The sequence below is a fragment of the Heterodontus francisci genome, chromosome 2, assembly GCF_036365525.1.
Source record: "Heterodontus francisci isolate sHetFra1 chromosome 2, sHetFra1.hap1, whole genome shotgun sequence".
Classification (NCBI taxonomy): Eukaryota; Metazoa; Chordata; class Chondrichthyes; order Heterodontiformes; family Heterodontidae; genus Heterodontus; species Heterodontus francisci.
The window spans coordinates 123,488,107-123,501,277 of record NC_090372.1 but is presented as its reverse complement, the minus strand read 5'-3'; the positions used below and the strand labels follow the sequence as shown (position 1 = coordinate 123,501,277).

General features: G+C 43.1%; 1 protein-coding gene across 3 annotated transcripts in view; it reads right to left on the bottom strand.

Moving 5' to 3' along the window:
- Positions 1 to 2,380: 2,380 nt before the first annotated feature.
- The window catches only part of mtrr (5-methyltetrahydrofolate-homocysteine methyltransferase reductase), a 146,834-nt gene continuing 136,043 nt past the window's right edge, over positions 2,381 to 13,171 (bottom strand). For all 3 annotated transcript variants that reach the window (XM_068010128.1, XM_068010138.1, XM_068010118.1), the window contains one exon: positions 2,381 to 3,130. In XM_068010128.1, the coding sequence (XP_067866229.1) occupies positions 2,986 to 3,130 (145 nt within the window). In that variant the 3' untranslated portion in view covers positions 2,381 to 2,985. The remainder of the gene's footprint in view (positions 3,131 to 13,171) is intronic.

Sequence of the window (13,171 nt, the reverse complement as noted above, 5' to 3'; positions counted from 1 at the left end):
GAATGTGATATTGGCAGTAGATGCCTTAGATGAGAAAGTATTTCATTTCCTGGAGTTAACATCTCAATTTAAGCACAAATTTCACTTAAAAAAAAAAACTGTTCTTGCATTACCTTCAATGGATTTACAAGACACATCTTGATTTGGCATTGAATAACTGACTTGATAAGAACATTTGCTCTCCCTCCCTCCAAACAGAAGAGGAAAAAACTCAATAGCTTGTCAGATACTGGACAACTGACACATAATATGGAGTTTCCCTAACAACTACGTGAAGTTAAACATGCAAAGCAGACCTGCTACATACACATTCCTAGAAAAGTGAAAAATTAACACTTCATTGCATATTGTCGACTTTATTCCAAGCAATCACTTTGAAGAGTCTGGGTGCCAACCCTACTGCAGACAGTGCTGTGGAGAAAAAGGACAGACTCATCTTATCCAGCAAGAGCACCTCTCTAATTCAACCATCCAGAGGTCATCTTTGAAATCCACACATTAATTTTGGTTATCAATATAGAAGGAGCAAGTGAGGAACAATGACAAAGGCAATTAGCCACTAAGTAATAAGTATCAACAATAACATTGAAAGAATAAGGTTTTATTTGAGAATCTCAAGTTTTTTTTTTACAATTCTGTGACTGTCTTTAAAATATTACACTATAAATAATCCAATTTTTATATAATAGAAAATGTGTTCATATTTCAAAAATATCCTCAATTTTCAAATAATGCAGGTTTTGTGGCCAATATGCTTAATCATAGCAAAGGCAGATATTGCCACAATGCCAGGGTAAACAAGAGACAAAGATGTCTGGAAAAGTTAGTGGAAGAATCAAATTAATTCAGGAATTTCACTCTGCTCAATACTATTACTTCAGCATTCAATAAACTCTATATGTACCTAGTGATAGCATATTGTATTGCTGGATACTAGGCTGTAGAGAACCCTATCCTCAGCTCCTGGACCTCTGGGTCTAGAAATTACACCACATAGCCACCTCCTCAGCCCCAAAAATGGCAGACAGGAAGCATGCACACAATTCCAACAAGAAGTCCGTTGCAGTAAGGACAAGCCAGAGGTGGTCTTTGTGCAGACCTAAAGCATGTGTTATGTCGCATTATGTCACTCCAGAATTGGCCTTTATAGCCACTCCAGGCGCTGCTTCACAAACCACTGACCACCTCCAGGCGCGTATCCATTGTCTCTCGAGATAAGGAGGCCCAAAAGAAAGCATGTGTTAGACCTCCATTTGCATATGAATGGATCTATCACTATGCCTGAGATCGCTGCTACAAGATTGACTTACCCTGAGGCAGCCTGCACCATCCGATCCCATCAGGGAAACCAACCTGCAAACAGAAAAGGCAAGTTACTTACCTCAATGTGGAGCCGGTCCTGCTCACACATGCGACAGATCCCCCATAGAGGCCGTCACGCTGCATCAGATGCCCTATGACAGTAAGTTGCCACTTAAAAACCCACAAAAATCTGTGGGTAACTGTCAGCATTGTGAATGGCAAGCCTCTTGCCTTTGTCACTGACCGCATTATGTGGGCCATGCTGCAGTATAAATATTGCTGTTGAATTTTCAATCAGTAAAAATTTTCCCAAAAATGTTCTACATGCAAGTACATGTCCTCTCAGCTAGTCAGACCACATATTGTTCAAATTGTTTGATGACTGCAGCCTAACTGCATCTAATAGTAATATTCTTGACAGAACAGAAGTCACATGGATCACATGTAAAGCATCTACGTGCAGACTTTGCAGGCATATGTAGAAAATGCTGAAAGATTTAACATTTTTGCACAAATGTGGAAATCCAGAATTTTCTGTCCGAGTTACCTGCTCCTCCACAGACTGTTAGTACGCACGCACGGTAAAAAAAAACTTTTAGCATATTTCTGAGCGCACAAGAACACAAACCTAGAATTGAAATATTTAACAGAACAGGGAGTCCGGGGGGGGGGGGGGGGGTTAGGGGTGGTGGAATAATAAAACTTCATCGTAGTGCTCTGATTAACATTCAAAGAACCATTATGATCTTTGCATTTTAGCCCTCTTCCAATGTGCTAATGAAGTATTAAATCCAAGAATGAATACAAGATCTCATATGTGCATTGCTGCTACAAAGATAATGAAATAAAATTAGTAAAGATTGTGCATTTCCTTTGAAGGTCCACAAAGGCTACAGCATCAGCGATCACAAAAGTTAAGACTGAACCCAACAGCACAGAGATGTGTTTCCTGCAAAATTCTTACCATTTTATGATGAATAAAAATAATTTGGTACCAAAGCCAAAGGAAAAAATTAAGGACAGCATGACAAACAAAATGTCAGTAAGGCAAGTGATGTAACAAAATTCAAGTTCCACAACAAATACTGAGAATTTCTAAACTTAGTGCAATTTGCGTAACATTTGGAGCAGATCTTAGCAACATATCACTTGACCTACTTGGAGTTCTGTAGAATCTTCAATTATATTTCTATGTCTCATAACTAACTCAACCTTACCATAAAGATGCTTTAAAAGGCATAAATTAAAATTGCATAATGCATTTACATTGTTTTACACAAACATTACAGTAAGAGGTTGCATTAAAACTGATAAAATGCTGCTGGATGGGGCATTAGATTCCATCAAAGGGCAGTAAAATCACATTGCAGCAACTCCTAATGGCACTGTTGAAAACGTCCAAGCATGTGAAAAGATGTCTGACTACCTTTTATCATTTGTTTCTAAACATAGTCAGAGTGACATTCATTAAAGGAGGAGCATCACCATATGCCTTTGAAAAGGAGCTGCGCTGACGGATCCAAAAAAAACATTGCCAAACACTTTGTTCATGAAGACAGTGTCTTTCTAACACTCCTTCCAACAATTATCATTGCTTTGCATTTAAAAAAAAATGTATCTAGCTTCTGTGGAAAAGCAATTTTTTTTTTTAAATCTATTTTGTTTCCTCCTCTCCAGGTGCAGCTAACTCCAGACATCCTGTAGGTAATGTTTCTCTTCACGTAGGTTGGCTATAATTTTCATGGCTGCCAGAGTATCCACTCCTAGCTTTTCTGATACCATCTCAGTCAGAGTATTGGCCACATCTTTAGCCATATTCTTTCCATCTCTGTTTAAGGAACAAAAAGAAAATCAGTAAACAGTTGCACTAATCTCAGATACAGTAAGACCCTATACTTCTGGATGTTACAAAACCCAAACTGCAGATAGGCAATGTTATGATGGTGTATTTGTTAGTACATTAAATGTAATCATTTAAATATGTTTGTTTATATGTACATCACAAGAAGTGATGCAATATCACGTGATTCAGTTCTCTTGCACAGTTAGCAGATGTAAGCTGAAGCAACAAGACCCCATTAAAGCTCTGTGTTCAACCACTAATACAAACGAAGCTGAAGGGCAGGCATAATCTAGAAAAAGAGATAATACAATATGGTGGTAGCAATAGTAAGGTCGACAGCTTTGATCAGCAGCTGAAAGTGACAATTCAACTCAGAAGCCCTACCTGAAGCACTGCAATCAGATCACAGCTCTCACATCAGGAGAATAATGGTGTGAGTAGAGATTGAAGGCGATTTGGGCGCACTCCCAGTTTTGCCCCAAGCCAGAAAGACAAAAATCAACAGTAGTTTCAGCTGCAGTGATCAGTGCAGTGTCATGTTTTGGTGCGGATTCCTTCCTGTCAGTGCACTTGTGCGCCATTAGCCGACCCCTCCCGCCTACAAGCTCACAAGCCCAAGCTGCAGCAACATAGCTCAGGGTGTGGCTCCTGCATAGCTCTGCAGACATTGCAGCTTGCTGCAACTTTTACAGCAAGGTTTGCTTCTCAGGGGAAGAAAACAGTACAAGGCATAGGCAGATTTCCAGAAATGGACTGGAAAGCACATGATATTCCAAGCGAGTTCAAACTGTTCAAGCAGAAGATTGAACTATGCTTCCTAGACCACAAGACTGTGGATGCAGCGAAACAGGATCATATTAGGATCACCATAGGAAACGAAAGTCTGCACAGAATCAATACTTCTGGTGTATCTAGTGGATCCATCAAGCTAGAGGCAACATTAGAAAATCAGCATAAGATTAAAGTCAATTTCAGAGTATACCGCCTGGAACTCATGGTATAGACAGAAAGCTGATGAGAGCTTGGACAACTTTGTTAACCGATGCAGAGGGAAAGCAAAAGAATGCGACTTCTCTGATACTGAACTCTCAAAATGAATTATGGAGTTCGTTATTGCCTCCACTTGTATTGAGGCGTTCCAGAAAGATCTCCTGAAAAATGAAGACAGCATGGAGAGCATACTACAGGATGGAAGCAAATACGAGACAATTAATTATCGCAGGAAGACAATGTTTGCAAACCGCAGGGTCCTAAACAACTGCTGGTACAATATCCAAGGTACGCAGGCAGAACAAGGTGTACAGTAACTGCATGCTCTCCCACCAACGGCGTAGATGCCCACCATACACAGACATGTGCAAGGCATGCAGGCTTAGAGGGCACTGGGCCAAACTTTGCAGCAGGTCCAGCAGCAAGAACACGGGGAGAAGCCAGAACGGGCAACGCTCAAACTGCAGAAGTACGCCACCCAGAGGCAAAGGGAGGCAAGACAGTTCCAGGCATCGCCAAAGACATAGACCCAACCACGAAATGGGGGAATGCCTGACCAAAATGGATGAAGAAGTGGATCGCGGTGAAGACAGTACAGGTGAACAGTTATTTCACACGATTACCTTAGCAGAACAGGTCCATTCCGTTAACAAAACAGAACTTTTGCAACAGTCCTGATCATCTGCCCCAATAAGGCTGGACGGCATTGACAGAGTGAAGATCAACACTGGTGCAGATGCGAACACTCTACCTTTCCGCATTCTCAAGGGCATGTATCACGAGGCATGATACATCCAACCCACAAGCGTGAAGTTTACAGCATACAATGGCTCTACAATAAGGTGCCTAGGTTCCCTGGACCTGGAATGCTGGTACAAAGAGTCAACATGGTCGACTCAGATATTCTACATAGTAGATGAGTTAGAACCAGCAGTACCAGGGCTCCAGTGTGCAACAAACTTAACATTTTCACCATCCATGAGCTGACCCAGTCAGAAGACACAGCAGTCAAAACAGGTGCACAGCCATTGGGTCGGTACGAGACCTCCAGAGGTTCTACCCGGACCAGTTTGACACGGATGGGAATTTCCATGGGGACGCAGCCCTACACCTTAAAGAAGGTACAACATCATCAATTGACCTGCCACGAAAATGCAGTGTGCACATTAGAGAAAAGTTGAAAATGGAACTGGAACTGGATGGAATGGCAACAATTGCGAGTGCAACATCACACAGACTGGTGCAGTTCCATCACTTTTGCAATCAAGAAGGATGGTTCAATTCGACTATAGTTCCCTCTCGTCTGAACAAACAAAGCCTTAAAAAGTGATGCTCTCATAAGATACCAACGCTAGAAGAGTTAAACCCAATGTTTCCTGGAACAAAACACTTTTCCAAATTAGATGCAAAAAACAAATATTGGTCCATACTCTTGTCAAGAGAGTTGCAAGAGCTAACAACGTTCAAACTCCTTTTGACAGGTACCGTTTCCTCCGTTTACCATTTGGTCTGTCAGTCAGCCAGGATATATTTCAACAGCATATGGACCGGATAACAGAATGCACACCAGGCTGTGCGTTTATTGCGGATGACATTGCCATAGTAGGAGGCACAGAAGAGGAGCAAGACAGAAACTTAGGCTTGTTAATGGAGACTGCCAGATGCAAAGGTTCAGTTTTCAACAGCAAAATTGCTCCATTAAGGGAGATGATATAAATTTTTTCAGTGCCATTTACTCAAGTTCAGGTATCCACCCGAATCCTGGGAAGATCAAAGACAGTCAACGCTGACATTGCAGGACACAAATGACCTCCAAAAGGTTTATTCAACTTCCTTGCTGCATACATGGAGTTTCTTGGAGAAGGCATCTCCATGAAGAGAATTGCTGAAGTAAGACATGCCATTCCTATGGCAGGATAATCACCAACATGTTTTCGGTGCATTGAAGCAAGCACCATCAGCCGAGTCATGTCTTCAATACTATGACCCTCAGAAGGCAACATGAGCAGGCAACGTGAGAAGTGGACGCGTCACAGAAAGATCTCTGTGCATGTCTTCAAGGTGGCAAGCCTGCCGCATTTTATTCATAAAGTCTGTCGCCAGCACAGCAAATTACCCCAATATCAAATGAGAAAGTCTTGCTCTCGTCTTTGGGATCACCAGGTTCCACACATACTTATTCGGGAAAGAATTCACAGTCGAGACAGATCATAAGCCGCTGACGATGATCTGGAGAAAACCAATCACTAGTAGACCGCCTAAACTCCAGATATTGCTCATCAAGATTCAGGGCTACAACTGTGATGTCAGGTACAAACCCGGTAGTCAGATGATCCTATCAGACTCTCTAAGTAGACTGCCCAACCCTGGGAAGACACGAGACATACCACTCGACTTCCAAGTGGACAAAATCTGTGCAAGCTTGGAGGATGTCTACAATGTAGATCTCATTTGCTTCAGTCAAAACAAGTGACAGACTCCCTCTGGAGATTCTTCTCAAGATCCCAAATTCCGAACTCCATGGCAGATTGTTGTAAAAGGTTGTTCTAAGACCATTCCGAAGATTCCTTCGGATAGGAGAACGCATTGGCTATATCGAGCCAAAGTCAGTATATCCAATGGAGTACTATTCAAAGGACAAGTACTCATTCTGGCGACACTTCAGTCTGACATACTTGGACAGCTCCACCAAGGACACATGGGAAGAGAGAGGATGAGACAATTCGCGCGCAAGTGAGTATTCTGGCCTGGCATCAACAAGAACACTGACCAAATGATAAGATCTTGTGATGTCTGTCAGGAACCCCAAGCTAGTCAACAGAAAGAGCCTCTCCAAGTGCATGACATATCATCATCACTATGGACCAAGATAACAGACTTGTGCTCTGTGGGCAGAGAAGACTATCTGCTAGTGACCATCACTCCAAATTTCCTATTATGCAGAAGTTTCGAGATGTGTCAAGTACAACAGTGGCCAACACCGTCAGTGCCATCTTTTGTCTTTTTGGTCCCTCAGAAGTGGTATCTGACAACAGTCCACAATACACGGGAAAACCGTTCCAGGATATGTGTGAATGATGATCCATCAACCATGTCACATCATCATCCCAATATCCTCATTTGAATGGGACAGCTGAACATGTGATCAGGACAGTCAAATTTCTGATCAAAAAGTGTTCGGAAACCCGACAAGATATCCAAATTGCGTTACTGCATCTTCGTGCAATGCCATTAGACTCTGGATTGCCATCGCCTGTTGAGATACTGTTTGGTCGACTGGTGAGAACCACACTACCAAGTTATCACTTCACCAAGTTGTCCTTGATCACAGACCAGTTACATTAGGAACAAGATAAGATGAAAGACATACATGACATGCATGCCGGTCCAGAATTACTGCCACTACACGTTGGCCAGAAGGTGAGGGTCCTACACCTACAAGAACAGACATGGATCCCAGCAGAGGAGTCCATGGTGTACAAAGAACCACGTTCGTATGAGGTGACAGCACCAAATGGTGTGGTACTGCAAAGGAATCAATCTCACCTCAGGGAACTCTCTGCTAGTCATGTACAAGGTGACCAAGCAGCATCACCTATGTATACCCGAATATGTTATGAAGATGGAAGAGACAACACGCAACACACCAACAACTGAGAATAATCCTCCCAAACACAATCTTCAGGAGGAGAGGATGGGCAATTCGAGAATACAGCCACGTCACCGTCACAAGGCTTGGTCAAGTCAGCTGACGACCAGTACAGCTCCAAACGTAGATAACACCTTGACGAGGAGTATTCTAAATATCTTGTTACAGTTGAATGTTTTATGTAAATAATGTTTTAGTTGTCAAATTTCTTGTATCGCAAAGGTTGCTTATTCATATAGATATTAATGGTACACTATATGGGGTTGTCATTTAAGGGAAGGAGGATGTTGTGATAGTATATTTGTTAGTATGTTAAATATAATCATTTAAATATATGTTTATGCTAATATGCATGTCCATCACAGGAAGTGATGAAATGTCACATGATTCAGTTCTCTCACACATGCAAACTGAAGTAACAAGTAGTCTCCATTACAGCTCTGTATGCCTGCCCTTCAGCTTTGTTTGTATTAATCTAGAAAGAGATAACACAACAGGCAAGCAATACTTACTGGACATGAATACTTTTTTTTTGTATTCTTTCAGGGGATGTGGGCATCACTGACAAGGCCAGCATTTTTGCCCATCCTTAATTGCTCTTGACAACTGAGTGACTTGCTAGGCCATTTCAGAGGGCAATTGAGAGTCAACCATATTGCTGTGGGTCTGGAGTCACATGTAGGCCAGACCAGGTAAGGACAGCAGATTTCCTTCCCAAAATGACATTAGTGAAGCAGATGGATTTTTCGATAGTTTCATGGCACCATTACTGTGACTTACTTTTCAATTCCAGATTTTATTAATTGAATTTAAATTCCAACAGCTGTCATGGTGGGATTTGAACCTGTGTCCCTCGGGCATTAGCCTGGACTTCTGGATTGGTAGTTCAGTGACACTACCACTATGCCACCATCTCCCCAAACTGCACACTGTTTGAACGATTAAGAATTTTAGAAGGGACAAGTTGGGGCCAGAAAGAATTAATCATTTCAATCAAACTCTAGGTACGTTTTGCAGCTCATCACAGAATATTAAATCTAGTGTTTACCATCACATAATATAAAGCAATCACTATCTATTTTGAAAGCAATCTACAGCACAATCACTGTTATTTTCATTTCAATGGTACAAACTGCAGACAATTTTACAGAACTGAAAACAGATTTACAAACAATGCTAGTACAATTGGCTGCCCATCATGGAATTACTGCTTTGTTTGCTATTTTCAATATATATTTTCAGAAGCAGTCCTTAGTGCTACTTTTTGAACCTGTCATGCATCTGCAATCAGAGTTTTCAAAGACTTGTTTTATATACTTCGGAAAAAGTAAAATGGTTTAGTTATTGTTGTCCCATCTAGCCAGCATAACAATGGGCTGGCCAGCCATCCATAGAGTCATAGAGATACAGCACCGAAACAGGCCCTTCAGCCCACCGAGTCCGCGCCGACCATCAACCACCCATTTATAATAATCCTACTTTAATCCCATTTTTCCCTCTCACATCCCCACCTTCCTTCAATTCTCCTACCACCTACCTACACTAGGGGCAATTTTTACAATGGCCAATTTACCTATCAACCCACAAGTGTTTGGCATGCGGGAGGAAATCGGAGCACCTGGAGGAAACCCACAGAGTCACAGGGAGAACGTGCAAACTCCGCACAGGCAGTACCCAGAACCGAACCCAGGTCTCTGAAGCTGTGAGACTGCAGTGCTAGCCACTGCGCCATCATTCCATTTCCTCCCCCTCCAACAACATTCATTACCAGTACTAAATTTCTGAATGTTGCAAGAGAAAACATTCATTTTAACATTTTCAATTAGTAATGGAAAGTAGCAGACATGCCAAGTTTGCACAAGTCTTTCTTTCTTTGGCCTCCTTGTCTCGAGAGACAATGGGTAAGCGCCTGGAGGTGGTCAGTGGTTTGTGAAGCAGCACCTGGAGTGGCTATAAACGCCAATTCTAGAGTGACAGACTCTTCCACAGGTGCTGCAGATAAAATTGGTTGTCGGGGCTGTTACACAGTTGGCTCTCCCCTTGTACTTCTGTCTTTTTTTCTGCCAACTGCTAAGTCTCTGACTCGCCACACTTTAGCCCCGCCTTTATGGCTGCCCGCCAGCTCTGGCGATCGCTGGCAACTGACTCCCACGACTTGCGATCAATGTCACAGGACTTCATGTCGGGTTTGCAGACATCTTTAAAGCGGAGACATGGTCGGCCGGTGGGTCTGATACCAGTGACGAGCTCACAGTACAATGCGTCCTTGGGGATCCTGATATCTTCCATGGCTCCAAGCCATCTCAAGCGCCGCTGGCTCAGTAGGGTGTATATGCTGGGGATGGTGGCCGCCTCGAGGACTTCTGTGTTGGAGATACGGTCCTGCCACCTGATGCCAAGGATTCTCCGGAGGCAGCGAAGATGGAATGAACCGAGACGTAGCTCTTGGCTGACATACGTTGTCCAGGCCTCGCTGCCATAGAGCAAGGTACTGAGGACACAGGCCTGATACACTTGGACTTTTGTGTTCAGTGTCAGTGCGCCATTTTCCCCACACTCTCTTGGCCAGTCTGGACATAGCAGTGGAAGCCTTTCCCATGCGCTTGTTGATTTCTGCATCTAGAGACAGGTTACTGGTGATAGTTGAGCCTAGGTAGGTGAACTCTTGAACCACTTCCAGAGCGCGGTCATCAATATTGATGGATGGAGCATTTCTGACGTCCTGTCCCATGATGTTCGTTTTCTTGAGGCTGATGGTTAAACCAAATTCGTTGCAGGCAGCCGCAATCCTGTCGATGAGTCTCTGCAGACACTCTTCAGTGTGAGATGTTAATGCAGCATCGTCAGCAAAGAGGAGTTCCCCGATGAGGACCTTCCGTACTTTGGTCTTCACTCTTAGATGGGCAAGGTTGAACAATCTGCCACCAGGTCTTGTGTGGAGGAAAATTCCTTCTTCTGAAGACTTGAACACATGTGAGAGCAGCAGGGAGAAGATCCCAAACAGCGTAGGTGCGAGAACACAGCTTTTCTAGTAGTCTGAAGAGACCACGTCTGCTGACAAGGTCAAAGGCTTTGGTGAGATCGATGAAAGCAACGAAGAGGGGCATCTGTTGTTCACGGTATTTCTCCTGTAGTTGGCGAAGGGAGAACAGCATGACAATGGTGGATCTCTCTGCTCGAAAGCCACACTGTGCCTCAGGGTAGACACGCTCAGCCAGCTTCTGGAGCCTGTTTAAAGCGACTTAAGACTTTCCTCACTATTCTGAGCAGGGAGATTCCACAGTAGTTGTTGCAGTCACCGCGGTCACCCTTGTTCTTATAGAGGGTGATGATATTGGCATCGCGCATGTCCTGTGGTATTGCTCCCTCGTCCCAGCACAGGCAAAGCAGTTCGTAGCATGCTGAAAGTATAGCAGGCTTGGCACTCTTGATTATTTCAGGGGTAATGCCGTCCTTCCCAGGGGCCTTTCCGCTGGCTAGAGAATCAATGGCATCACTGAGTTCCAATTTTGTTGGCTGTATGTCCAGCTCGTCCATGACTGGCAGAGACTGGGCTGCATTGAGGGCGGTCTCAGTGACAACATTTTCCCTGGAGTACAGTTCTAGGTAGTGCTCCAGCCAGCAGTCCATTTGCTTGCGTTGGTCAGTGATCGTTTCCCCTGATTTAGATTTGAGGAGGGCGATCTTCTTGATGGTTGGCCCAAAAGCTCTCTTAATGCCATCATACATTCCTCTGATGTTACCGGTGTCGGAGGCCAGCTGAATATGACTGCATAGGTGTTGCCAGTAGTTATTTGTGCAGCGCCTGGCTGTTCTTTGTGCAGCAGCACATTAGAAATTAAATGCAAAAAATACAACTTCAAACAATATCTTTATTACCAAAGTAAATATCAACTGAAACATTGATGCTGTTTAAAAAGAATTGTAGGTACATCCCTTTTTAATTTGTACAAAACTTGATTTAATAGATACTCCCCATCTACCAAGTCAGCTTCCAAAAGCAGCCTGGTTGAAGGCATGTCTTTGGCCCTACTTTCTGATTCTTATATTGCCTCACAGGGCAGCAACAAAACAAACCCTACAAAGCATGTCCATCAGTTATCAGAAACTAGTTTACCCATGAGTTCTGGCACTGGTCAAAATCCTCAAGAAACAAACACTTAAAATGGTACCTGAAGTACAATTTTAAAAACATATAGAAACCTAGCATGGTTTTATTGAAAAGCTCCATGGGTGTGATGGAAGGTCATTTTCCACTTCAGGGGTACTGCTTGCACACATGGAGGGCATACAAGGAAACCACATCCTCCCAGTGAGTTTCCGTCCATTAAAATTGATGGATTGTAGATCATGGAAGGGGAGAAGCAAAGCACATTTCCTGATGTACACACCGGGCATGTGCCTGGAGCATCGAAGTGGAAAGTCTCCCCTTACCCATGTGGAAATGCAGTGTACGTGGGACACCTCAACATTTATTACTATTTCTCTGCATTCATAGGGGGTGATTATCCCTGGGTACTTTAGGTGCTAAATACCTTCCATGGTGCAGACAGGGCCTTAAACTGAAACACCAGTTTAGCCTATATTTAGTGCAAGACGTCATTTTGGTAAAGGAATTGAAGCTTACACTAGGAGCTGCCAACCAGAGGATCATTAAGGGGCTGATTGCCACTTAAATTACTTGCTAGTGCTCATTAAGGAGGCTGTAAAGGTATTTTTGTTGCTAGTACTTGTTGAACTAATGCCCTCTCCAACTTAAAATGCATTTGTGTGTGTTAGCTCGCCCACTCCACCCTTCAGTGGAGGTGGATGAGTACAGCACCCAAATACTGCTGCACGAAAATCATTTCTAATCGCTTAAGTGTTACATTTGCTATTTTCCAATCAAATTGAACCTTCCTGAATCGAGAGAGTTTTGGAAAATTAAAACCAACCAACGACTTCTTTTTAGACCCTAGGATGAAATCCATCAGAATCCGGGGATTTGTCAGCCTGCAGCTCCAACAATTTGCTCAGTACCACTTCCCTGGTGATTGTAATTTTCTTGAGTTCCTCCCTCCCTTCCATTTCCTGATTTACAGCTATTTCTGGGATGTTACTTGTATCCTCAATAGTGAAGTTTCTCCCCCCTCCTCACCAGACAGCAAATAGTCATATTGCCATGCAAATACTTATGTTAGTTGCAATCAGGTCTTTTGTATTTTGGTTATTTAACCTGTCCAGCATTGCTGTTTCACATTTGGTGGGGCCACCTTGTGACCAGGTCGTATGCCCTGACATTAGAGGAGAGCTGATTGTTCCTCTCAAATTATACTGTAAGCCTGAACTCTATACAATATGGTTTTATTATAGATAAGCTTCTAAGTTTAAAGCTTGGCTTTTATACC